At 47.8% G+C, this 26306-nt stretch overlaps 1 protein-coding gene across 2 annotated transcripts; it reads left to right on the forward strand.

Annotated features, from left to right (window-relative positions):
- Window positions 1-1197: 1197 nt before the first annotated feature.
- On the forward strand, window positions 1198-25960 carry MAFF (MAF bZIP transcription factor F). 2 transcript variants are annotated; one of them, XM_074271699.1, is made up of 3 exons: window positions 1198-1335; window positions 22383-22449; window positions 24090-25960. In XM_074271699.1, exons 2-3 carry the CDS (start codon window positions 22414-22416, stop codon window positions 24531-24533), a joined length of 480 nt encoding a protein of 159 aa, XP_074127800.1. In that variant the 5' UTR covers window positions 1198-1335; window positions 22383-22413; the 3' UTR covers window positions 24534-25960. The 2 variants fall into 2 exon arrangements, with proteins under 2 accessions (XP_074127800.1, XP_074127799.1); XM_074271698.1 differs by lacking the exon at window positions 1198-1335 and adding an exon at window positions 5378-5593.
- The last annotated feature ends 346 nt before the right edge of the window (window positions 25961-26306 follow it).

Below are 26306 nucleotides of genomic sequence, written 5' to 3' on the forward strand. Positions count from 1 at the left end.
TTCAGAGAATAGTTTTTTTTTAATGATCAATGACTAACACATAGCAAGTACTATAAAATTTAGCTATTATTAGATATTATAATAAATAATATTATAATCACCCCTTGTAACAAAGAAAAAAGAAAGAAAAAAAGCAGTTCAGCAAAACTGAATTGATAATTAATTTCTGAAATTATAAAATGGGGTCTTGCGTGCTGGATTCTTTGCTTTATCAAAGGACCAAAAAAATCCTGACAACAGTAAGTGACTTCTCTTGATTCACAGGTAGTGAATTTTGGTTAATATATGAGATAGAATGCAAATTTTGCTCTTCTGATCTCTGGGACAGTTCCCCTTTGCGATCTAATTTCCTGCTGTTGTTCCCTTTATACTGGCTACTTATAAAACCTACTACAGAGACCAGAAGGGAAGGGAAAGGGTCAGGGAGACCAGAATAAAGCACAATTTTAATATAAAAATAAACCAACCCATCATAACTAAGTCTAACCTGAGATGAAGTGGCTTTTAAATTGTATTTTATTTTTTGTTATTCTGGACAAACACAAACATTTCAGTCTACAAAGACAGATAGGAAAAGAGAATTGCATAGGAAACTATGACATTATTGAATCTAGTTGGTTTGCCTTATTTTTTTTTTTAAGATCTAGAGACTGAACTTGTGATTTAGTTGGGAATTGCAAGTCTCAGTGACTTCAAACCTTAGAGAATTGTGAGTGATTTGCCCACATCACGTAACCAGGATGTATCTGAGAATCTGAACCCAGGTCCACTTGGTTTTGAAGACTTCTCCCTATCTGTTATATCCTGTTTCTGATCCTCTTCCCTTTTTAATTATAAAATAAATTGAACACATTAGTTTCAAAGCTTGTGTGTGTGTGTGTGTGTATGTCTGTCTGTCCCTCTAAAGTTCTGTTCACTTCTGTGCATTCTTTTAAATGTCTCAGTGACCTTCCCTTCAGTAGATAGTGGGGCTGACTGATTCTATAGGGACCATCCCTAGCATGGAGCATGCTCAGAGCTTCCCTTCCCATTTCTATGTGAGAGTTCTAGGGCTGGCTTCTGGCCATGTGTGACTCATTGTAAAAAGGGTCAAATTTGAGATGATGGAGAGTCCCCTAATTGGCTGAGTCAGAAGGAGTGGTGACTTGAAGGATGCCCAAAAGCAATCCACCTGACCTTCTCTTCCTTTCCAGTTTTGAATCACGCAGGATTGCTTTCAGAGTGGGGCTGGAGAAGGAGCTATTTATCTTTACCTGCCGCCTGGCCTCCGAGTGGCCATGAGATCAGAGCCTGCTGAAGCAAGTTTACACCTGGACTTCAACCGGGACCTTTTTGGTATTCCTTCTTTTGTGATCTTGGGCACAACATAGGGCAACACTCCTGGGTGGGTACTTCACCTTGGCTTTGCACTGTCCAAGCAAATACTGCTCTCTCTCTGCTAATTAAACAGCTGTTGGTGGCTCTGCAAGGGTCTTGGAACAGCTGCCAAGGCTCTTGTTTTTGCTTCAGCTCCCACCTAAAGGATTCAAGACCATTGACTTCTAGAACTGACAAGGTTAAACTTGAATACATTCTTCTCAATATAGATAGTGTCTAATTACCTGACTCTTACCTCATAGGTCCTCATAGCTCTACAGTTCTATCCTGAGCTGGACTCTTGTGTGTTGTTTCTCCCAATTAGAGTGGGAACTTCTTATTTTTATCCCTGGTGCTTAGAAAGCTTATATTTAAGAGCTTAGTAAATGCTTTTTCATTCCCATTTATTTCATTCATTCTTTGGAAATCCTGGAAGTTTCCAGGGGAGCTCCCAAAGACATATTCCCTGGAATGACCCTAAAAGCCAATTCAAATTTTTAATGCCAGAAAATTCCATTTGGCTGTTTGGTCTTGCACAAGTCTCTCTCTTTCTTTAAGTTTCAGTTTCATCTGGAGAAGGATGAGCTGGATGAGATGATGTCTGAGGAGCTGGTCTAGCTGGGATATTGCGTTTTTTAAAGTTTCTCCCAGCTCCTAAATTTGTGATTCTTAGATTCTTATTCTAGAGTCTCGCTCAGCTTTGACATTCCATGTTCTATGTGCTAAGGTTCCTCCTAGCTCCAAAATTCATGTTTTTAAGAGCTCTCCCAACTCTGATATTCCATGAGACAGCTGGCTATGCAATTACTGGGTCTAGAGCAGTGGTCCTCAAACTTTTTCAATAGGGGGCCACTTCACTGTCCCTCAGACTGTGGGAGGCCGAACTATAGTAAAAACAAAAGCTCACACTCTGTCTCCGCCCCTCAGCCCATTTGCCATAACCAGCATAAATGTCTTCAGTGGCCACATCTGGCCCTCGGGCCGTAGTTTGAAAACCCCTGGTCTAGTAAAGCTCAAATCCAGCCTCAGACATTTACCAACTCTTTGGTCCTGGGGCTTCTGTCTGCCTCAGTTTTCTCAACTGTAAAATGGGGAGAGTAGCAGTACTGCCAGGGTTATTGTGAAGATCAAATGAGATACTTGTAAAGTGCTCATATAACATATAAATGTTATTCCCCCATGTTCCCAGCTCTGACATCCTATAATTCTTTGAACATGCTAGTGGTGCTCAGGTGGACAGTTCCACCCAAAAAACATAATTTCTCAGGCTTCCGTGGGGCTCTCACTCCTGCTATAGACCCAGGGCCTTACACCAAGAGTGTCCTGAGCATCTTGCTTCAGTTGATAGAGAATACAAATTGACCACTGAGGACTGGCTCTGGCTTTGGAGCTAGACGGCCCGGGCTCTATCTCCAGTTCTGTCTTTTTGATCCAAGACAGAGCCTCGTGTATTTGTAACTGCTTACTTAGATACGGTTTTAGAGAAATCTACTCATTCTTCTATGAACTGATGCAAAGAGAAGTAGATAGAACCCCTGTTGGTCCTGGACCCTCTTTTCTTCTCCTGTGCCTTCAACTTGTGATGTCATCAGATCCCCTGGTTTCAATGCTGGTCTCCATGTAGATGACCCTCATTGGGATGGATTTATCCAGCTCCAACCTCTCTCTAGAGCTCCAGGCCTATATCTGCAACAGCAGACTGGAGATCTTGAAATTGGTGTCCCATGGACATCTCAAATCCAGAGTCCAAAAAAAAAAAAAAAAAAAAGTCCCCTCCTTCTGACTTCTCTTCTTATTTTGGATGAAGGCATTGCTACTCTCCCAATCCCTCAGGCTAGACCCCTCAGTCCTTCTCACCTCCCATATCCAATCTGCTGAGCAAGTCCTATCCATTTTAACTTTTCAGGGTCTCTCCCCAACACAGCCTTCTTTCCTTCTGTCCTAAATCATTTTCCTTCCACTTAAATCATTGTAGTAGCCTTCTGTTTGGTTTTCTTGCTACCAGGCTCTAAGAACTCCCATCTATTTTCCACTCAGCTGCTAGAGATTTTCCTAAAGCATAGGATGAACCACGTCATTTTCCCACTAAAGGACTTCAGTAGCCCCCCATCCAATGGCCTCCAGGATCAAATCTAAAGAACCAAAAACAGGCTGTCCACCTCCTGACAGAGAGATGATGGACTCAATTTGCCGAAGGAGACCCATTTTCAGACAATGGGGAGATTTGTATTGCATTTTTGATGCAAAGGTTTTACTTTTCTTTCATTTTGGGGAGGGGGAGCTTACATAGGAGTAAATAATGGGAAGTTCTGGCAATGGTTTTACAACAGTGAAGGAAAAAAGTAAGGAAAGAGGGAAGTTGGAAGCATGGCCAGTAGGTCAGTTAGAGAAACCAGACAGGTTTGAAAATAAGGATATCGGAACATAGTATTTTCACCTTTGTTGTTGTTGTTTGCTTGCTTTTCTCTCTCACTTTTTTTTTTTTTTATCTTTTTGATCTGATTTTTCTTGTGCAGCATGATAAATATAGAAAATATGTTTAGAAAAACTGTTGGGTTTTTTGTTTTTTTTTGCTTGCTTTTTTCCCCTCTCATTTTTTTTCTCTTTTTGCTCTGATTTGTCTTGTGCAGCATGACAATTGTGGAAAATATGTACAGAAGAATTGCACGTGTTTAACCTATATTAGATTACTTACTGTCTAGGACAAGGTGGAGCTGGGGAGGGAGGGAGAAAAATATGGAACACAAGGTTTTGCAAGGGTGAATGTTGAAAACTCTCTTTGCATGTATTTTGCAAAGTAAAAAGCTATTTATTTTCAAAACATATGCATGGATAATATGACAACATTGACCTTTACATAGCCTTGTGTCCTGATTTTCTCCTCCTTCCCCCTTGCCCCTCCCCTAGATGGCAAGCAGTCCAATATATGTTAAATGTGTTAAAATATATGTTGAATCCAAAATGTCTAAACATATTTATATAATTCCCTTGCTGCATAAGAAAAATCGGATCAAAAAAAAAAAAAAAAGAAAGTAAATGAGTAAGAAAACAAAATGCAAGCGAACAACAATAAAAATTGAGATTGTTATGTTGTGATTTGCATTGAGTTCCTACAGGCCTTTCTCTGTCTTTTATTTAAAAAAAAAAAAAAAAAGTAAAGTAAAAGGCTACTATTAAAAAAAGAAAATAAGAGAGGTCAGAAGGAGGGGATTTTGGGGGGGACTCGATTTGAGATGTCCGTGGGACACCAAGTTCAAGGTCTCCAGTCTGCTGTTGCAGATACAGGCCTGGAGCTCTGGGGAGAGGTGGGAGCTGGATAAATCCATCCCAATGAGTGTCATCTACATGGGGACCATCACTGAAACCGGGGACCTGATGACGTCACAAGTTGAAGGCCCAGGAGGAGAAGAAAAGAGGGTCCAGGACAGACAGGGGGTCTATCTACTTTCCTCTGCTTCAGTTCTTTCGAGATTTCTCTAATAAATGAAAAACCTAATTTTAAAAAATAAAGAAAATCTATTATTAAAAAAAAAAGCAAAGCAGCTTTTGAGTTTGTCCTTGGATGCTGGAGGAAGAAGCGAGAGGATCTCCCTCGCACATCTTATCTTCTGTTTGTTAAATTCAGATTCACACGCAATTTAAAAGGCTCCGGACTCAGTTTCCCCATCCGCAGAGAGGCAAGGGCTCCTGTCAGCTCTCCCTCTGAGATGCTCGGGGCTTTAGCTAAGTCTGGACGTCCCCCCGGATAAAACCTGGGCCTCGGTCTAAGCCCCGGGAATCCCGCTGAGGGGGGCGCGCGCCCACTCCCGCCATCACTCCGAGCTGGGTCTTGTGTCCCCGGCCCCTTCCCCGCGCCCGGCAGTGGCCCTCACTGGGACTCCGGCTCCTTCCCCCTCCCACGGGAAAGGGGCGGGGCCCCAGCAGGCTCCGCCCCGTCCCTCCCTCCGGAGGGGTGGGGCTGGGCCGGAGGCGGTGAGGGGTGACGTCAGCGCATGACTGTGTTTTTATGAATGAAAGGAATCCTGTGAGTGAGTAATTCCAGGAAACTCACATTACAACTCAGCAGATCGCTGCGTTCGCCGCGCGCCTCCCCGCCAGCGGCAGCCTCCGCTCTCGGCTGCCCATCGCGAGTCCCTTCTCGGGGCCCGGCTCCGGGAGGCGGCGGCCGGAGGCCGAGGGGGACCCCGGCCATCACCCGGGGACGGAAGGGGAGACTCCGGCGAGTGGGAGGAGTGCGGTGAGTACGCGCGGACGAGGCCGCCCCCAGGGGCCCTCACCCTGGGGTGCGCGGCTGCTGGCCCCCCCCCCGCCCGGGGACCCCTCTCGGCCTTTCCCCTCCGCCTTTTGCCCCCTCGCTGACCTTGGCTTCCTGGAAGCTCGGGAGGGGGACACGGGACAGGATTACGCGTGTGCGCGCGCGATGTCCGTCAGTCGGTCAGTCCGTCTGTCCGTCAGTCCGACTCTCACCCCGGGGGCCTGGGCAAGGTGCGGGGGGAGGATGGGAACTTTTCCGCGGTCCGGCCCCTCTCGGAACAGAAGGGGGTTCGCTGAGCTAGAGGCGTCGGGAGGCACTTGCCGGGGGGAGGGGGCCCGAATGTCGCCCCCCCCAGCTCCCCCTGGTACCCAGAAGCGGGGGGGAGGGGCTGAGGGAGGGGGTGTCTGTCTGTTTTCTCCACCCCGGACAGAAGGGACTTCTCCGAAGTTGGGAGAACTGAAAGTAGAGGTGCCGGTCCCACCCCATTCCCTCCCCCCCCCACGGAGGGTTTACCGTCTCCCCCCCCCCCCCGCCCCCATCTCCGACTCCGAACCTCGCTGAGGTTGGGGACCTCGGAGGGGTATTTTTCCGGCCCGCCCCTCGCGGGTGCTAAAAGCCTGGGGAGCTGGGGAGGGGGCGGGGCCCCAAGTTCCCGACTGGGGGGCCAGGAAGGCAGACTTGGGGGGGGAGGGAGAAGAGTCAAGTTCGCCCCCTCCCAGACTCTCTGAGCCCTGCTGTCCCGGCCACGAGCGGGCGGGTGGGAGGCCGGAGGACCACACGGGGCGCCCATGGGGCGGGTGTGCGTGCGTGCGTGACTCAATGTGTACATTCCGTTTTGTTGTGCGAGTGTGTGTGTGTGTGTGTGTGTGTGTGTGTATGTGTGTGTGTGTACACTTGCGCACGCAAACACGGATTCGGATTAGCTCAGCCAGGAGGAGGAGGAGGAGGAAGTGAGTGGGCCGGCCTCGGGCCGGGGGAGCGCCCAGTCCCGCCCGAGCTCCGGCTGCGGCCCGGGTCTCCTGCCTTCCCTCCTCCTCCCCTTCCCTCCGGCCCGGATCGGGCTGTTTCCCTGCCCTCCCGCCCCTGCAGGGCTCCTGGGCAGGGTCTGTGCTCAGACCAGAGAGGCCGAGGGGCTTGCCAAGGTCACACAGCGAATGGGTCGCGAATCCAGACTCAAGGCCCGTGCTCAGAGCGGCTCCCGGGGAAGATTGGGGGTGGCAGGGGGGAGAGGGTTTGGGTCAGAACTGGAGTTTCCCTTGGCCCAGTGGATCAGGAAACACTTGTCCAAGGCACGGGGAGGGACCCACCGCAGGGGGCTGGCACCCAGCCCACCTCTCCTCGGAGATGACTTTCGGGCTGCAGGAGCCTCTGAGGCGGGCTAATCCCATTTTACGGGTGGAGAAGCTGAGACCCAGAAAGAGCACCTGTCCAAGGGCACAAGTTGCCCAGCTGCCCTCTGTTTACAGAAGGGGCCAGACTCTCTGAGCCTCGGCAACAAGAGCTACAGGCTCGTCCCAAAGTTGCAGGTGTTTGCTGCTGCTGCTGGTTCTGGCACAGAGAAGGAAGAGCCCAGGGGAGACGGAGGTAGAATTCAGACCCAGAGAGCTCGATCTTCAAAGGTCGGGGCCCTGCTGGGCTGCAGAGTCTCCCTCCCCATCCCCTCCACCCAGAGCCCACACACCTCACCGTGTCCCCTGCTGAGGAAGGAAGTGGGGAGTGGGAGGGGAGCAGACAGGCAGTGAAAGGGTTAATGTGTATGTGAGGAGGTGGGGGGAAGGGAGGGTGCCTCAGAAGGCTGATCTGCAAAAAGTTAAGGCAACCAGGATGCACCTGTTTCTGCCCAGAGGTCCGGAGAGCCCCACCTCAGGACTGCCGGGTCATCTGCAACCCCCCAACCCACCCTGGTATCTATAGGTCCAGACCTCCAACTCCTCCCACTTCCTGTGCATTGTGGAACAATACCAGACTCCTAAGCATGTCTGCCTGCCTCCTCCTCCTCACCTTACCACCAACCGAACTGGGGAGGGACAGCCGGGCTTAATCAGGAGAGCCCGAAGCTTTGAGATCTTAGATTTACTAGAAAGAGCTGGGTACCGCGCCCCTAGACCTTGGGACTATAGCTGTGGGACCTCCCGGGCTGGCTCACCTGTCTCATCTTACATAGGGCTGAGAGGGTCAGTGCCGGTCCACAGTAAGTGGTCCCAGAGAATCAGTGCTAGTCCACTGTCAAACCAGATTTCAATCTAGGATCTGGTGACTCTGAGATTGATGATCTCTGGGGAACACAGGCCTGAGCTCTGAATAGCTGAAACATCGCTGTACAGGGGGTGGGCAAAAATTTGATTTATTCTCTATGGTTCTGGAGGTGGCAGCAGGATCATTGGGTGGAAGTGAGCACGGAGGCAACATAAGGAAGAAGTTTCCGATGGTTGGAGCTGCCCGACCATGGACAGGTCACCTCCTGGCTCAGTGAAAGGTCTTCAAGTAGAAGCTGCAGGACCCCTTGGTGCAGAAAAGAGTAGCAAGGCAGGAGCTTGGATTAGGTGCCCTTAAACATGGTGTTAGCGTGTAGTGAATACAACTTCTCAGCACCCTGGGGATTTCCCTAAAGTGTAGAGATGCCTTCCCCCCCCCCCCCACAGAGCTCCCTAAACCAGTGAAATCACAGGTCTATTCCTCTCAGTACAGCTAGAGAAACTCACAAGAACATTTTGGAAGAGACCATGTGCTGCTATATTCTCTGGACTTTGGATTGGGCAAATCAATAAACAGTCCTGTCCATATGGTACGTGCTCAGCAAATAGCTCATGGAATCTCAGAACCGTAGGCTTAGGAGGGAGTTTAGAACAGGGAATGTCAAGGTCTTAGAACAGGGGAGGTCAGAGCTGGGAAGGGTCTTAGAACAGAGAGTATCAGGGCTGGGGAGCTTAGAGATCATGTACTGACCTTCTTGTTTCACAGATAAGGAAGTGAGGGCCAGAGGAAGCAGGTGCTTTGCCCCAGAGGGTCAGGGAGACCCAGGATTGGTAGCTTGGACTTTGAATCCAAGCCCTGTGTCTTCTGCATTAAACCACAATTGGTCACAATGCTCAAAATATCCTGGTGGATCAGTGACCTCGATGATTCAGGAGTTTCCTTCGGCATGTAGCTTTTGCCCATGTTCTCCTTTGTTTGTCATAGGGGGTCCTTAAGAACACCCCCGGTTATCTGCAGAGTTTAGGAGTTGCCACAGCCTTTTCTTACCCCCGATCTCATTTGGTTATGTAGTGAAGAGAACTTCCATTCCTGAAGAGGAATGGAAGAGAAGTTCCATTCCTGGCTCAGAAAAGAATTCACTGAAAGACGTAGGCAAGTCTCTCTCTGGCTTCTGTTTTCTTATCCGTAAAAATGCGTGTGGTTGGCCAAGAACGCACGCGGTCGGTTCCTTGTCACTCTGACATTCGATGAGTAGGGGATATCCAGGCCGTCCCGTATAGGATGTGGCCAGTGTGACCACAGCCTTAAGTTGGAAGAGTCAGTGGGAGGGAGGTGTGTTTATCCCTCATGGATCTTTTAAAGACAGAGTACAAATCTGGGATTTAAAAAATCTTAAGGAGGTTCCATGGAGGGGGAAACACCCTCAGGATCAAAATTGGAATGAAAGACCTATGGGTTTCCAGGTGCTCCCCTCATAGCTCATAGCCGGCTTCCTGTAGAAAGCTTTTTATGATCTCAGTGCCTCCTTCCCCTTCTCAGTCCCCTACTCTTGCTCTCCATTGCTTTAGAGCAGGGCTCTTTCAACTTCTTCCACTCTCAAACCCTTTTCACCCGAGATATTTTCACCTGACTCCGGGTATATGGGTATGAAAATCAAACATCCACTGATAATAAATCATGAAGAAGCTTATTTTAAAACAATTCTTGGTGTACGTGTAATTTTACCATTTATTATATACAAAAGCAAATGTACATACTCTCGAGATGGACGGGCTTGTTTATTTTCACATAAGGAATTAAATCTTGGCCGAATGTGGATACGGCAGGATGCAGGGCATCCAGAAACTTTTTACAGTTGCCAGATTTTTCAAGACTCCCCCACTTTCGGTTACAAGATCCCCCCCCACAGTTTTACAAGTTTGCTTTAAAGTAGGAACGAACCTTGAAGGCCTGTGGAGTTTGGTATCTAGCTTGTTAGCACAGATTTATCTGCTGTTCCCTGTTAGATTTTGAACTCCTTGCGGGCAGGGACAGTGGGGTTTTTTTGCCTCTTTTTGTATCCCCAGTGGGTTAGAATAGTGCCTGGCACATGGTAGGTACTTTACAAATTTTTCATTTTTCAGAGGGGAGTTAAGTTGCCTCAGGTCCTAAATGACAGAGATTTGAACTCGCACCCCCAGACTCCAGAGCTGCAGCTCTCTCCACCCTGCCGCCTCTCTCTGGGAGTCTGGCTGATCGAGCTGGCTCCAGAGCCAGAGGAAAACAAATTTTTTCTCTCTGTGCTCACAGGATGGGTGAAACCGACTGAGAGCCAGAGCCAGAGCTGCCTGCCAGCATGGGGTGGGGCAGTCTGCGGCAGGATTCCTACAGGGGACCCAGGAGGATTTTTATAGTAGCAGTGATGGCAGACACACTCATAGCCCACGTGTTGAACAGGCCTGACCTTGTGATTTTCTACCCCCTAGAGAACGTCAGGGCCCCCTCTCCTGGCCCAAATTACTGGTTTAGTAAGTGACCAGGAGCATGGAAGAAACCACTGGCAGTGCTCTAGCCTGGGAGGCAGGAGGTAGCCCCGACCCATGGACTCTCTGTGTGACCTTGGACAAGTGCCTTCTCTCTCTAGATGAGAGGGATGAGTTCAAGGACCTCTCAAGCCCCTTACAGCCCCAAGAATCCTGGGATTCCCAAAAACACCTTTCTGTTTACAAAGTATTTGACCTTAGGGTTTCATTCAAACTTCACTGGGTTCCATGAGATGGGAACTTTTTTGGTTGATTATCCAAATACTATTTACTCTCACCAATTCTGACATTCTCTATCTTGCAGCCTTTCCCAGCTCTAATATGCAATTCTATTCAATTTAACATGGACTTATTAAACACCTACTATGTACCAGCCATTAGGCTAGATGCTCTGGATGTAAAGATGAAAATGCCAATTTTTGCCCTGTTCTAAGGCCTCTCCCAACCCTGACATTGCATGTTTTAAGACCCCTCCCAGCTCTGGCATCCCTTGTTCTAAGCCGCCCCCCCCATCTGACATCTCTTGTTCTAAGGCCCCTCCCAACTCTGCCATCCCCTGTTCTAAGGCCCCTTCGGCTCTCATAGTCCTCCTCCTTCTAAGGTCTTCCCCACCCCTGATATTCCCTGTTAAAGGCCCCTCCCAGGCCTGACATTCCATCTTTTAAGGCCCAGCTTCTTAAATTATAGTTAAACCCCATATACGGATTCATAATTAAATGTAGGGATCATAAAATTATGCTTTATTATCAGTAAATGTTTGATTTTTGTATCTATTTTATATACCGATATACTCAGGATCATGTAAAAATTTCTTGAGCAAAAAGAAGTCGTGAGTAGAAAAAGTTTAAGAAGCCATGCTTTAAGGTACCCTCAAGGTCTGACCTTTTAGGACTTTAATCCATGGTACCCAACATATATGGCAGCTCTATCAGTAGATAGAGTGCTGGGTCTAAAGTCAGGAAGACTTGAGTTCAAATTTGACCACAAATACTATTAGTTGTGTCATCCTGGATAAGTCACTTAAAAGTCCGTTTTTTACTGGAGAAGGGACTGGAAACCACTCTAGTATCTTTGCCAAGAAAACCCTGTGGCTATTAGCTGTGCTTTGTTCCATAGGGTCACAAAGAGTCAGATACAACTGAATAAAACCCAACATATATTCTATGGATTATCACAGCAAAATTTTAAATTTAAGCAAACTCCTCCCCCCTCCCCCAACTTCCCCATTTTCATTCAAAGTGTTTTCAGAAAAGGCAAATCTTTTTTTTTTTCCTCAATAGTATCTTATTTTTCCAAATACACATAAAGATAGTTTTCAACATTCATTTTTGTAAGACTTTGTGTTCTACATTTATCTCCCTTTCTCCTTACCTCCCTCCCCTCACCAAGACAACAAGCAAACTGATGTAGGTTAAACATGTGCAATTATTTTAAATATATTTCCAAGAAAAATCAGAACAAAAGGGAAAAGACTACAAGAAAGAAAAAGCAAACAAAGAAAAAGATGAAAATACTATGCTTCAGAATCCATTGTTCTCTCTCTGGATGCAGATGACATTTTCTCTCCCAAGTCTAGTGCAATTGTCTTCAATCACTGCATTGCTGAGAAGAAGGTAAACTTCTTTCAGCAGAAAACTCAGTAAAATATCATCAGAAAAATGAAACTCAACATAAAAATTCCATTTCATTTCATGAACTGGATATCTTCAACTTAATATGTCCAAAACAGAACTCATTATTTCCCCCTCAACCTTCCTTCATCTCTATCTTCCCTGTCACTATAGATTTTTTTACCATCCTCCAGATTCCTACCCTCAGAGTTATCCTAGACTCCTCATACTCTCTCATCCTTCCTCTCCAAGTTGTTGTCGGGCCTGTTTATTTCACCTTTGGATCATCTCTTGTAATTTTCACCTGTGCCTTGTTTCAATCTCACCTTTGCAGCATCTTTTGTCAGTTTCACTTTTACAGCATCTCTTTTTTTTTAGCTTATTTTTGATAAATATTATTTTATGAATTATGTCGGAAGAGAAAAATCAGAGCAAATGGGAAAAACCATGGGAGAGATAAAAAAAGAAAAGAAAAAGAAAGTGAGCATAACATGTGTTGATGCTGGATGCAGATGGCATTTTCTGTTCAAAATCTTTGGATTCCTTTGGATTATTGAAACACTGAGAAAAACCAAGTCTTTCATAGCTGATCATCACATACACATTCTTACTGTTATTGTGTACAGTGTATTCCAAGTTCTGCTTGTTTTGCTCAGCATCAGTTCATGTAAATCTTTCCAGGCTTTTCTAAAATCAGATTGTTCATCATTTTTTTTTATAGAACAATAATATTCCATTACCTTCATGTACCACAATTTGTTCAGCCATTTCCCAATGGATGGGCATCCACTCCCTTTTCCAATTCTTTGCTACCACAAAAAAAAAAAAAAAAAAAAAAAAAAAAAAAAGCTTTGCAGCAGCTCTTGTTGATTTCACTTTTGCAGCATCTCTTTTGGATTTCACCTTTGCAGCAGCTCTTGTTGATTTCACCTTTGCAGCAGCTCTTGTTGATTTCACCTTTGCAGCAGCTCTTGTTGACTTCACCTTTGCAGCAGCTCTTGTTGACTTCACCTTTGCAGCAGCTCTTGTTGATTTCACCTTTGTAGCAGCTCTTGTTGATTTCACCTTTGCTGCAGCTCTTGTTGACTTCACCTTTGCAGCAGCTCTTGTTGATTTCACCTTTGCAGCAGCTCTTGTTGATTTCACCTTTGCAGTAGCTCTTGTTGACTTCACCTTTGTAGCAGCTCTTGTTGATTTCACCTTTGCTGCAGCTCTTGTTGATTTCACCTTTGCAGCAGCTCTTGTTGACTTCACCTTTGCAGCAGCTCTTGTTGATTTCACCTTTGCAGCAGCTCTTGTTGATTTCACTTTTGCAGCACCTCTTATGAATTTCAACTTTGCAGTATCTCTTGTTGATTCCACCTTTGCAGTATCTCTTGTTAATTTTACCTCCGTAGCATCTCTTGAATAAGCTCCTTCTTTTCTCTTCTCTGACACTGCCCCTACCTTGGTGTATTATTGCATTTTTGGATTATTGCAGCAGTAACCTGCTGGTGAGTCTGCCTGCCTCAAGTCTCTCCCCACTCCAATACATCCTGCATTCAGCTTCTAAAGTGATTTTCCTAGAGCAGTTATCACATTTTAACACCCCCACCTGCTCTCAATGAACCACAGGGGCTCCCTGTTACTTCCAGAACCAAATATAAGTAAAAGACAAATAAATACAAGATAATTGTAGGGAATGTGCCACTAACCATCATGGATATCAGGAAAGGACTCTTGTCACTTCAGGTGAGCCTTGAAGGGAGCTATGATTTACAAGAAGCAGAGGCAAAGAGGGAAGGCATTCGAGGCTGGGGTAGTGGGAGGGGCAGTTTGTGCAAAAGCCCAGGGAGGAGATGGAATGTCATAAATAGGGGTAGACAAGCAGGCCAGTTTGGAACAGAGAGTCTATCTCAAGGGAAGTGGTTGGTAATAGATTTGGGAAGATAGGCCAGAGTCAGATTGTGAAAAGCTTCAAATGCTAACTCAAGGAATTTGTATTTCTGAAAAACACAACTTGAGTGACTCCAATAAGGGTCGACAGACATTTATTAATTCTACAATATTTGTTAAGGCCCTCTATAATGATTCCCCCGTCTCCTTCCTGCTTTAAGCAAATTTGATTATACCCAAACCTGAGATAATGAATAGTGAGCAGGGATAGTAGATAAGGGAAGGAGTTGACACATTTCAAAAACTTTTGCTGCAGAATTCCATCAAATTGCCTAAGTGCAATAAATCACTCAATTAGCAATCATAGAGCTTATATCTGCCAGGAAGATCTAATTTTGAACCATGTCTTATACACTTACCAGTTGCATGATCCCGGGCAAATCACTTCAATGTAAAATGGGAATAATAATGTACCTCCCTTCCTCAGATGTGGTATATATATAAAGCACTATGTATAAGTTAGCTATTATCTCATCAGACCTGAAGTAGAAAGGGTCTTGGAGGCCACTGAGTCTGACAGCAGAGGTTAAGGGATTTGAACCCTAATTCCGGCGTATCCACCATAAATAGTCTGGCTGTACTGATTTCAGCTCTAATGAGCCCATGATGTTCCCAGAATCCAACTCTTTGGGCATCTTCTTGGATTACTCTGATCTTGCTCAGCAGACAGAGGTGTGATCTAATTCATTTGTTCATTCCATTAACATTTTTCGATTGTCAGAGATGTGTAAGAAGGAGGAAGAGGAGAGCGAGCAGGAGCCAGAGACGGAGGATGGAACTCCTCATCATTGAGGCTTTCCTACAGGACATTTCTGACTCAGCTGAGCCTGAGCATTCCTGGGCAAAGAGCCGAGCCTCAGCCAGGACCTGGGATCTGGCCGAGGAAGCCACAGCCAGAGCAAGGGAGATGGGAAAGGAGCCAGGGAAAGGCAGAGCTGAGTTGAGTGGCTGTGTGGCATTGGGCACTCTTTAACACCTGTGTGATTTTGGGCAAGTTTCTAATTTCTTTAGGCCTATTCTGTAAAACGGAGATTGGAGAGCGTTGGATCAGATGACCTCTCGTCTCTCTCACTCAAAGCTCTAGCATCTTCTAAGTATTCCATCCATGAGGCCGAATGCCCAGAGCTGCCCCCTCCCCTTCACACACACTTTTCTGGGAAAAGGTCAAAAGACAATGCCCTTCCAAGGAGCCACAAGTCGGTGGATCATGGTTGAATCACTCTTACCAAAGCTTCTTCAATGAGTGACTTTGGGCCAAGTGGTTTTCCCAAGTGAGGCAGATCAACCACATGACTTTCCAGGTGGGAAGTCCTCTGAAGGTGTTACTGCACTTAATGATGGACCTTACTCCTCAAGGCCTTCCCTCGGACATCTGGCTACATCTCAATTCCACAAATGCTTATTACTCAGTTCTGAGGCCAGGGCACTGTGCTAAGCTTCTAGGGGAACGCTAAACCAAACCATTTTTTTAAATAGTATTTTACTTTTCCAAATACATCCAAAGATAGTTTTTGACATTCACCTATGCAAAATCTTGTGCTCCAAATCTTTTCCCCTCTCTCCTTTCCCTTCCCTTCCCCAAGACAGCAAGCAATCCAATATAGGTTAAACACATGTGATTCTTTTAAATATCTTTTCATATTCATCATGCTGCGTAAGAAAAATCAGATCAAAAGGCGAAAAAAAAGGAAAAAAGAAAAAAAAAAAACACACACAACCAAACAACAACAACAGAAAAAAGGTGAAAATCCTATACTTTGATCCACATTCAATCTTCATTGTTCTCTCTCTGGATGTGGATGGCACTTTCCATCACAAGTCTATTGGAATTGCCTTGAATGAATGGCTTACTGACATGAGCAAGTCTATCATAGTTGACCATAACACAGTCTTGCTGTGCTGCATACGGTGTTCTCTTGGTTCTGCTCACTTCACTCAGCCTCAGTTTATAGAAGTCTTTCTAGGTTTTTCTGAAAACAGTCTGCTCATCATTTCTTATAGAACAATAATATACCATTACCTTCCTATATCATAACCTATTCAGCCATTCCCCAACTGAGGGGTATCCACTAGGCCATTATGTAAGAAAAAACTACAGCACAGGCTAGGATTGTGTGCCAGGCTGCTCAGAAGGTCTCAGGAAACAGGCCTCCGAACTATCCAGTTTATTAAGGTTTTTCTCTGATTTTTATCTTTAGCACTTAGCATGCAGTGGACATTTAATAAATGCTTATTGTTTGATTCAAAGAGGGAAGCCGCCCCTCTAGCTTTGGGGACCAGAAAAGACTTCACAGGGGAGGAGGCCCCTGAATGGAGCTTTGAATGAAGAGTAGGGGAGGAAGAAGTGAGTGCATTGCAGACTCGGGGGACCCTGTGGACAAATGCATGGTGGGAGGAAAAAGCAAGAGTAGATTAGGGAATGTCAGGCGGACTTGTTTGTTTGAAGCACAGAGTTCATGGGGAGGATAGGTGGCTAGAGGTAGGTTGGGTCAGACAGGAGAGATTCTGGAATCCTGGGCTAAGAACTTTCTTTGTGGGCAACGGGGAGCCATTGAAGGACCTTCTGTTATCCCATTGGCAATAGGGAGTCACTGAAGGATCTTCTATGTTGTCCCATGGGCAATGGAAAGACACTGAAGGATCTTCTATGCTGTCCTGTGGGCAATAGGGAGTCATTGAGGGATCTTCTATGTTTTCCTGTGGGAAATGGGGAGCCACTGAGGGATCTTGAGGAGAAAAGGGATGAGGCATGGGTTCTCCTATGCCATTCTGAAGTTCAGATTGAAGGGAGAGATTTAAATTATGGAGATGGGTTACAGAGTTATTAAAAATTGTCTAGGTCAGAGGTGAGTAGGGTCTACTTAGGGAGGGTGGCTATGAGAAGAAGAGATTGGAAAGTCACTGCCCCCCGCTCTGACCTTTGCTCACACTCTTAGGAAGGCTGTCCCCCTTTCTCCTCATCTTTTCACAACCAACCCAGCCTCTAAGACCCAAGTTAAGCCCCAGGCTCTAGTTAGAGGACACCTCCAAGACCATCTAGTCCAACTGTTTCATTTTACAGAAGAAACTGAGGCTCAGGGAAGCAGACACTTGACCAAGGTCATATAGGTAGCAAATAGAATTTTGTCCCGTGCCTTTGTCCTATACCAGTCCTTAAGTCCTGTAGAAAGCTCTTCTTATGTAGCTCTTTATTCTTGATAATTTTTCCATTTATTGTCTGTACCACTCACCAGGATCTTCACAGAGGATGCCTGGGACAGTCACTACTATTTTATGGTTCGCTCACTCTTAGGTCCCAGCCAGCTTTCAATCCTAGGATCTCCCGGGGAGAAACAGAGATGTTGACCTGGCCAGGAGATGCTGAATCACTGTGAGACAGCATCTCGTCTACACTGGACTCCAGCTCCCAGCCTTGCCTCCTCCCCAAGGCCCTCCCTTTGGCGCTCCCGTTCATTTCATGGCTCTTGGCCCAGGAGGGTGGGGTGTGGAGGTGGTGGTTACACATTTCCCCCTTACCCTATTTGTCATCATCTCCCACCCCCTTTGTTCTCCTGGGGAACTGAGAAAGGAACAAGCCTGTCACCATAGGTGATTGTGTGTTGTGAATCACAAGGATATCCATGTGGCCCTGCTCACAGGGCACCAGTCTGAAGGTCAGCACCCTGGGGCTGTAGTCCTGGGCCTCTGACCTGGAGCCCCCACCCCTCCCCAAGGGAGTGTCAGCCCAGCTTGTGCTTCTGCCCTCCCACCCCCAAGTCTAGGTGGAACCCACACAATGGTCTCCATACACAATTGTGGATGGGTTGGTGACCTCGGGAAAGTCTTCAAGATTGGAATAGGGTTGGGCGTGAAGGTGGAATTTTGAATTTCATCTGTTTTTTACATTTTTGATTAAAATGTATTATTTTTTTTCATCCCCCAATATCGTCATGTTACCTCCTTTCCTCAGAGAGTCCACAAAACCTGATTTGTAGCATTTGCTGATTTCCAAAATGTAAATGCTCACATAGAAAACTTAACAATAATGGCTTCCAGCTAGTCCGGGATATTCATCAATATTCTGCACTTAATGATCATGGTGGGATTCTAATTGGGACTTGAAGGCAACCAGGGAAGGCGGGAGGTGGAGATGAGAAAGGAGGGCCTTCCAGGCATGGGCAGCAGCAGAGCCTAGAGATGGAGGGCCTTGATTGAAGAGTAAATGGTGAGGACAGGGTTAGAATACTGGGAAAGTAGGAGGGGGGTAGATTGTGAAAGGCTTTGAATGTCAAGCAGAGGATTTTGTTTTGATCTTGGAAGTAACAGGAAGCCATGGGAGTTTCTCGAGGAGTGATATCATCAGCCCTGAGCTTTCCAAAGATCATTTGGCCAGTGCAAAAGGAGGATGGACTGTGGTGGGGCTAGGCTATCTCAATAAGCTAGAGAGAGGGGACAGGACCTGATCCTGCGACTTCCCTTGATTGGGGCAGGTCTGCTCCTCTTTGAAATGTAGTCTTAGGCTTGTGATGGAAAAAGCCATCTACATTCAGAGAGAGGACTATGGAGACTGAATGTGGATCGCAACATAGTATTGTTGTTGTTATTGTACAGCTCGTTTTTTTTTTTTTTTCCTTTCTCATTTTTCCACCTTTTGATCTGATTTGTGTGTGTGTGTGTGTGTGTGTGTGTGTGTGTGCAGCATGGTATATGTGGACATGTTTAGAAGAATCGTAACCTGTATTGGATTGTTTACTGTCTAGGAAAGGGGGCCGGGGGGGAGGGAAGAAGAAAAATTTGGAACAAGGTTTTGCAAGGGAGGGTGTTGAAAACTATCTTTGCATGTATTTTGAAAAATAAAAAGCTATTGTTATTTTTAATATAAATTTAAAAATGTAATTTAATCTAAAATTTTTAATGTAATAATTTTCATCTTAGGATGCCACTGGGAGCAAAGAGGTCACACATCGTCAGTGGCAGAAACGAGGCTTGAAAGCCAGTTTTCTGCCCACTGTGCTTTGGTGTTTCTCTTCAGTGGGATGATATTTACTAAGTTGTCCCCATACTCTTTTGAAAGATCCCAAAGGTGTTGGGCCCTAGAATGGAGCCTCTGAGGCTCCTCTAATTCTAATCTAGAGTTAGAACCACTAACTAACCCTATGGGCCTGCCTGGGGGCAGTTCCTTCTCCCCAAGCAGCCTCAGTTTCCCCAAACTCATCTCCTTTCTCTTCCTCTCTAGCCAGAGCTGTTCTTTCCTCTCAACCAGAAACCCCAGGGGCAGTGGGAGGATGTGTTCGTCAGACCAAGAGCCATTCCTGCCTCTGTGGGGCTCTGGTGAACTCCCAGCACAGGAGAGAGATGGGAGGAGAAGCTGTGCTTTCCTGGGGGACTTCCTAGACCATCAACTTCCCTCTCAGGCTTCCTCTGAGCCTTGTTCCCTCCCACCAAGAATGGCCCTGGTTCCCTCTGGGCAACATCTCTTCCCACTCCTCACTTTGTTGCTGGAGGAACTTCTGAGAACTCTGGGGAATCTCCCCTTTTCTGTCTAAGTCACCATGACAGGGGAAGAAGACTCCATGCCCTGGAGATGGGGGTAGGTTGAGGGGTGTGAGATGAGATGAGAATGAATAGGGTGAGGGTGGAGGGGTGCAAAAACTTACACTTGGCAGAGCTGAAGAAGCTGGTGGAGTCGGGGGAGGGGAGGCCTGAGGCCAACAGTGGCCCAAGCCCTTGCTTTCCATGGCAAGCGAGGCTGCTGGGGCAGAGTAAACAAGCCTGAGCGCCAGGCCTCTTGCCTTTGCTCCCTGCTGTGTGTAGAGAAGGGTTGGCCCTGGTGAGTGCAAACCTGAAGCCTTTCTCAATCCCTCCCCAACCCTATGACTATTATGTTTACTGTGTGGATGCTTTGTGTTTGTTAGTTGTGTGGCTGGGGACTCCCAGGTCCCGCCCAGCTGTAAATCTAAGATCCTGTCCTTTATGTTGTCCCCACTTAAGTGGAAGGCAGAATTGTTTGTTCTTGGGAGCCAGCTCTGTGCCTGGTATACAGTAAACACTTAATAAATGCTTTGTTCCCTGACTGGTAGGTATTTGAATAAAAGGCAGTAATGTAGTAATGGACAAAGACTTGGAATCAAGACCCCCCCCCCCCCCTTTGCCATTTTACTATCTTCTATGGAAGTCAGTTCAGCTCTTGAGGCCTAACTGTGGGTCAGCTGGCCTCTGAGGCCTTCTTCTTCCAAACCTGGCAGCTTATGAGTTCTGTAGGAGTCAATGAGACCTGCTCCATGTACTCACCCACTTCTCTGGGCCCTTTAATCTGTAAAGTGAGGAGGAAGAATCGGGTGGGACCTCTGAGGACCCTACTCATTCTAGGCCATCGAGCACATGACCCGCCAGGGCCTAGCCCACCGCTGCTCAAGACTGGAGTGAAGGGATCCCTGTTACAGAGAGAGCTTCAAAGTAAAGGGGTGGCAGGGGAAAAGATTGATCTGGGAGCCAGGAATCTTGGCTTCACTGTTATGTGGCTTGGAACAAGTCAAGTCCCATTCTGAGTTTCATTTATTAAATGAGGGCGCTGGATGGCGTGGTGTCCTGGAGAGAATGCTGGATTTTCCTTAGAAACCTTGAGAAACCCAGTGGGGATATCTGCCCAGGGGGAACCTGTTCTTCTCACACTCTTATCCCCCCACTTGGCCAGAAGTGCTAGGCAAGAGACCCTGACCACTTTCTAGTAGTCCCCAGAAAGACCAACTTCTCCCCTGCGTCATTCCCATTCCCTCAGCTGTGCTTGGGGTGCGGTGGTGGGGAGAGAAGGAGACATCCCTCCTCCTCCAAAGTGAAGTCTGGGAAAACAAAAGGCAGATTTCAGGGAGGCGCCAGTCCTTGGCTACCTTAAGTTGGAGCGCTCCAGAGGAGAAAGGGACCCCTTGGAATTCTCTTTTCACTACATAAGGGAAGAAAACATCAGCTGTTGGGAGGGCTGGGCGAGGCCGAGGATCTCTGGGGAGGGCATTGGCTGGTCAGAGACAGCCAGTAATAATCCACAGGGGTTAATAATAACATGCGTGCAGTGCCTGGCACATAGCATGCCCTTAGTAAATACTTGTTGGCTGACATAACAACAACAACAATAATAGCTGGCGTTCCTGTAACACTCCAAGACAAAGCACTTGATAAATATTGTTTCATTTGATCCTCACTACTAGCAATTAAGATTGGTGCTATTATTCTCCCCATTTCACAGATGACTAAATTGAGGCTCCTTCCACTAAATCACACTAGTTGACTATTGGGTGATCAGGGTAACAAGGCAGGTGTTGGGATGTGGTCAGGCACTGGGAAATCAGGAATTGCCCCCCCAGTGGCCTTTTACTTGGTGGCTCACCCCTCGATGCAGAGGACAGAGATATGTGAAACCCCTCTGACACTCTAGAGGCAGAGGCAGTGGCCCCAAATAGTCTTTTACTGATCTCTGCTGTCCGTGAGGGGTCACCATGGTGACCAAAGGCAGCCTGGTTTGGTCCCAGGCCTGCCATGTAGAAGATCTAAGATCTCTTTCACTGTCCCTTGATTTTCTCTTCTAAGTTGTGTCCCCAATGGGGTTTTCTTTGCAAAAATGGAGTTTGCCTTTTCCTTCAGTTCATTTTACAGATGAGGAAACTGAGGTAAACAGGATTAAGTAACTTGTCCAGGATTACACAGCTAGGAAGTATCTGAGGCCAGATTTGAACTCAGGAAGATGAGGCTTCCTGACTCCAGGACCAGCGCTCTGAATATGGGGCCACCTAGTTAACTCACCCTACAGAGCGATGGCTAGAATCAAATGAGATATGCAGCACATAAGTCACTCAAAAGGTGCAGGTGTAGGTGGATAGTGTGGTGTAGGAATAGTTAGAGACCTGGCCTTCAAGTCAGGAAGTCCTGGGTTCCAATCCCAGCTCTGACACATGCTAGCTGTGTGATCTTGGGCAAAACACATCCTCTTACTGCTCTGAGTGGTTCTCAGGTACTGAACATCTGCACTGCTGTAGGGAGCAGTTCTTCAGATTAATAAAATCAATCATTGATCACTTAGGCTTATTATTATCCCTGCCCCACATCTGGCTGACTCCATCTACCCAAACCAAAGATCCTGGGCCAGTTTTAGGCTTCATTCACTCCCACAGGTAGCATGAGCTCAGTCAGGGTGGTCATTGGACTGGGCCGTATAAAACTACAAAGCTCACCAGCCTCAGTCTCCCCAGTAGTAAGGCATCCAGGAGTGTGCAGTCCTGCCCAGCCTCCCCTGCCTAGGGCGGTGCTCTCTGCCCATACCGTAGGTACTTCGCCTATGGCGATAAATGAATGACTCCAAGAGGTGGGATTTCAGAGGAGGCTGATGGAGGGGAAAGTCTGGGGTTAGTGGCTGCCTACTTTGTCCATGGATACAGCTAGTTTTAATCATGGATGAGTGCCTGCTCAACCACAACCCTAAGATAAAAAGCAAAGTAGGAGTTTGGAACAATAAATAATGCTTCATCTCTTTTCCTGCAGGTCTCCAGCCCTGAGGGCACCTGATCCAAAAATGTCTACAGACACTTTATCCAGCAAAGCACTAAAGGTGAGAGCCCAGCCTCCCCTTCCCACTGATTTCTTCCTCTCCTGTCCTGTCCCCTCATGACTCCCTGCTCCCCTCTCCAAGCTAGTCAAGATCCTAAGTTCTAGAATTCTCCTAGCTCCCAGCATCCAAGGCTTCAAGTTCTAGATTTCTCTTAGCTCCCAGGATCTGAGGCTTCAGTTTTAGAATTCTCCTAGTTCCCTGTATATAAGATACCAGGCACTAGTGTTTTCCTGGCTCCCTGAATCCAAGGTTCCAAGTTTCAGAATTCTCCTAGTTTTCCAGATTCAAGTTGTAGAATTCTCCTAGTTCCCCAAATATAAGATTACAAACTCTAGTCTTCTCCTGGCACCCTGGGTCCAATGTCCTAGGTTCTAGAGTCTTCCTGACTTCCAATCAAATCTTTAGCAGTTGTAGATCAAAGGCTTTAGAGTTAAAATGGAACTTGGGGATTCTCCAGCCCAAGAGTTAACGTTGTGCACAGATTTCAGGGGAGAAATCATGTTTACCATAGTGATCTTGGGCTGGTCACTTCACCTCTTTTCCCCCATGTGTAAAATAAAGAGGTTGAACCAACTCAACTCCATCCAACAAACCTATGACGTATGAGACACTGGACCTTGGGAGAAAAATGCCAAGACGATTCCTCTAGTATCACTTTTTTCCATGCCCCCCTCACTCCCATTCTCACCTCTCTTCCTCCTAGTATCCCACCTATAGAAGGTGGGAATTTGAAGAGGGTTAGAAAGGAGGAAGCAGGAAGAGAAGAGGTAGAAGGAGGGGAAAAGGAAGAAAAAGGAGGACAAGAAGAAAAGAGTATAGGAAAAAGAAGCATCACTGAGGAAACTGAGGCCCCAAGAGGAAGGAAAATCAAGGACTAAGGAGAAAAAAAAGATAAATGGTAGGAAGAATGGAAAGAAAATAGAAGACAAAGGGGGATTTTGGAAGAAAAGGGAAAGAAGAGAAAAGCAGAGGGAAGAGAAAGGGGAAGACAAGTGGGAAAGAAGAAAGAAGAGGAGAGAAATATAAGAAGGGGAGGGAAAAGGAAGAAAAGAGAAGCAAAAGACAGAAAGAATGGTGAAAAGAAGGCAAAGGGCAGTTGAACAGGACAAGAGAAGTTAGAGGAGGAGAGAAGCAGAAGCAGAGAGGGAAGAGAGGGGGAAATAAGGGAAGAGGAAGGAGAAGAAAGGACAAGGTGGGAGAAGAAAGAAGATGAACAAGGACACATGGAAGATGAAGTGAAGAGAAAGTAGAAATAAAGGAGGAAAAAAGAGCAGGGGAATGGGGAAGACTAGGGAGAGGAAAGAAACTAGGAAGGAAAAGAGAGAAGGAAGAGAAAGAAGAAAAGGGAAACTGAGAAGAGAGGAGGGAAAAAGAAAGGGGGACAAAGGAATAGAGGAGAGGAGAGCAAGGGAGAGAAAGAAGTGAGGAAGTAGAGAAGGTGTGGGCAGTGCTATTGTTGTTAGTGTTTGTAGATGTCAGTGTCCGTGTCTGTTTTGGATTTCCGTGTCAGTGTCAGTGTCTGTATCGCTGTCTATGTCAGTGTCAGTGTCGGTGTCTATGCCGGTCTCTATGTGGGCGTGGCTGTCGGGGTGTCCGGGCCCCCACAAATGCCCGCCCCACAATCCCCTGCGTGTCCACAGATCAAGCGCGAGCTGGGCGAGAACACGGGCCCGCACTTGTCGGACGAGGAGCTGATGGCGCTGTCGGTGCGGGAGCTGAACCACCACCTGCGGGGCCTGTCCAAGGAGGAGGTGGCGCGGCTGAAGCAGCGGCGCCGCACGCTCAAGAACCGCGGCTACGCCGCCAGCTGCCGCGTCAAGCGCGTGTGCCAGAAGGAGGAGCTGCAGAAGCAGAAGAGCGAGCTGGAGCGCGAGGTGGACAAGCTGGCCCGCGAGAACGCCGCCATGCGCCTCGAGCTCGACGCCCTGCGCTCCAAGTACGAGGCGCTGCAGGGCTTCGCGCGCTCCGTGGCCGCGCACGGCGGGCCCGCCGCCAAGGTGGCGCCCGCCAGCGTCATCACCATCGTCAAGTCCTCGGCCAGCGCTTCCACCGCGGCCTCCAGTCCGGCCGCCTGCTCCTCGTGACCGCGGGTCCCGTTCCGGCACGGATAGAGGGGAGCCAGACCTCGCCCCCGCCCCCGCCTCTCATCCCGCTCCGCCGACAGGGTGCCTGGTCTTTGTCCCGCCCCCCGGATCCCATCCCTGTGCAGACAGGGCGGCCCTGCTCTAGGCCCCACCTCTGGCCCTCTCTGCTATAGGGCCAGCCCCCTAGATTCTTTCCCAACGCCCCGCCTCCTGGTCCAAGCCTTAACACCTACAGGACCCCGCCCCCTCTTGCTGGCCCCGCCTCTCACAGCTCCTACTTCCATGTGCTCGGTTCGGCTCCTCTTGCAGCCTGCCCCGCCCGCATCCAGCTCTCCTTCCCCACTGGCCCTCACGAGCTCTGGGCAGGGCTGCAGAACAGGGGCAAGAGCCCTTCCCCCCCCACGTGGGCCAGAGAGCTAACTCAGAAGGAGACACTGGGGGAGGAAAGCAAGCCCTTCCCCACGCTGAAGTTAAATCATCGAGCCTCAGTTAGGCGCCGACTTTGTGCCAATTTCAGGCCGTGGGCCCCTCCGCTCCCGGCTCTTCCCCCTGCAGCGGGAAGACGGGCTCCCTGGAGGCGGGATCGGGCCGAGGGCTTTCCCCTCTCCCAGGCCAGGGAGAAGAGGCAGGAGCTGGGGCCCCGACCCAACATCCCCCTCCCCTAATTTGCTTTTCTGGGCCCTTTGGAAGTAGGTTGGACAACTGGCTTGCAAGTGGGAGCCCTTCCTAAGGAATGGGGGCTTCCAGAGGGGGTATAGACAGACCTTGCAAGCCCCCCAGAGCTGACCCTCGCTTCTTCCCAGGCCCCGGTCTCCTGGGAGAGTCGCCAGAATTATTATTCTGGGCTTCCAGAGGACAGAGTGGGGGGCTCTGGGGGGCCGGGCACTCTGCGCAAGATGGGCACTTAGAAAAAGCCAGGCAGGATGCTTTTTGAGCTGGTGAGGTGCGGGATGGGGTACACAGCATAAAATGCCCCCCTCCCCGCTTCCAGTCAGGAAGGGCTGGGATCCCACTCCCCTGAGCACTTTTGGGGAGGAGGGGGCTAAGATTCCGGGGTTCTGGTCTTCCAAAGTAACAAAGCCTTCTGGGGCCTCCTCCTCTAACCACATCCCCAGCCTCTCCTTGCCCAGCTGCTCCCCTCCCTCGTCCGGCCCCAACCTCTTTTTTATTTATTGCACAGATGTAAGTTATTCTCTGCCACAGCTACCAGCCCACCTTACTGGAGCCCAGTCTGGGTGGGAAAGTGGACGAGTGGACGTTATATTTTATATCTTCAAATAAATCACATTTTATCTTATATGTAACAGAAGACCTTGAAAATGCCCTCTAGGGCTTCCAGAATTTATTTATTTTCTGACTTACAGTAAGCGCTGCTCGCCTCCTGTATTTTGTAGACTTTCTGAATAAAGCAAGTTCTTTTTCACTGAGTTGAGAGCGTGGTCTGGATTGAGCGACCTGGGGATGGACGGAGACGCCCAGGGAGGCCCGGGCACTGGCTCAGGAAGCCGTGGTTGCACCGGGCCTGTTCCAGGCTCACAGAATCGCTTCTTTCCTTCTAGCCCAGCGGAAGCACTTTCTAATCCGGGGTCTTCTCCTAAATCACCGGATTTTAGAACTGGAAGATCTCAGGGGATCTGGTCCAATGCATAATCACAAAACAATTCTTCTACAGTCAAGTAAGGATCTCCCAGGAGGGGGGATTCTGAGGAGGAAACGTGTCCAAATCCCCCTCTTCCCTCCACTGAGTTGAGACAGCAGATCTCCTCCCAGAGA

Source organism: Sminthopsis crassicaudata, chromosome 5 (assembly GCF_048593235.1).
Source record: "Sminthopsis crassicaudata isolate SCR6 chromosome 5, ASM4859323v1, whole genome shotgun sequence".
NCBI lineage: Eukaryota > Metazoa > Chordata > Mammalia > Dasyuromorphia > Dasyuridae > Sminthopsis > Sminthopsis crassicaudata.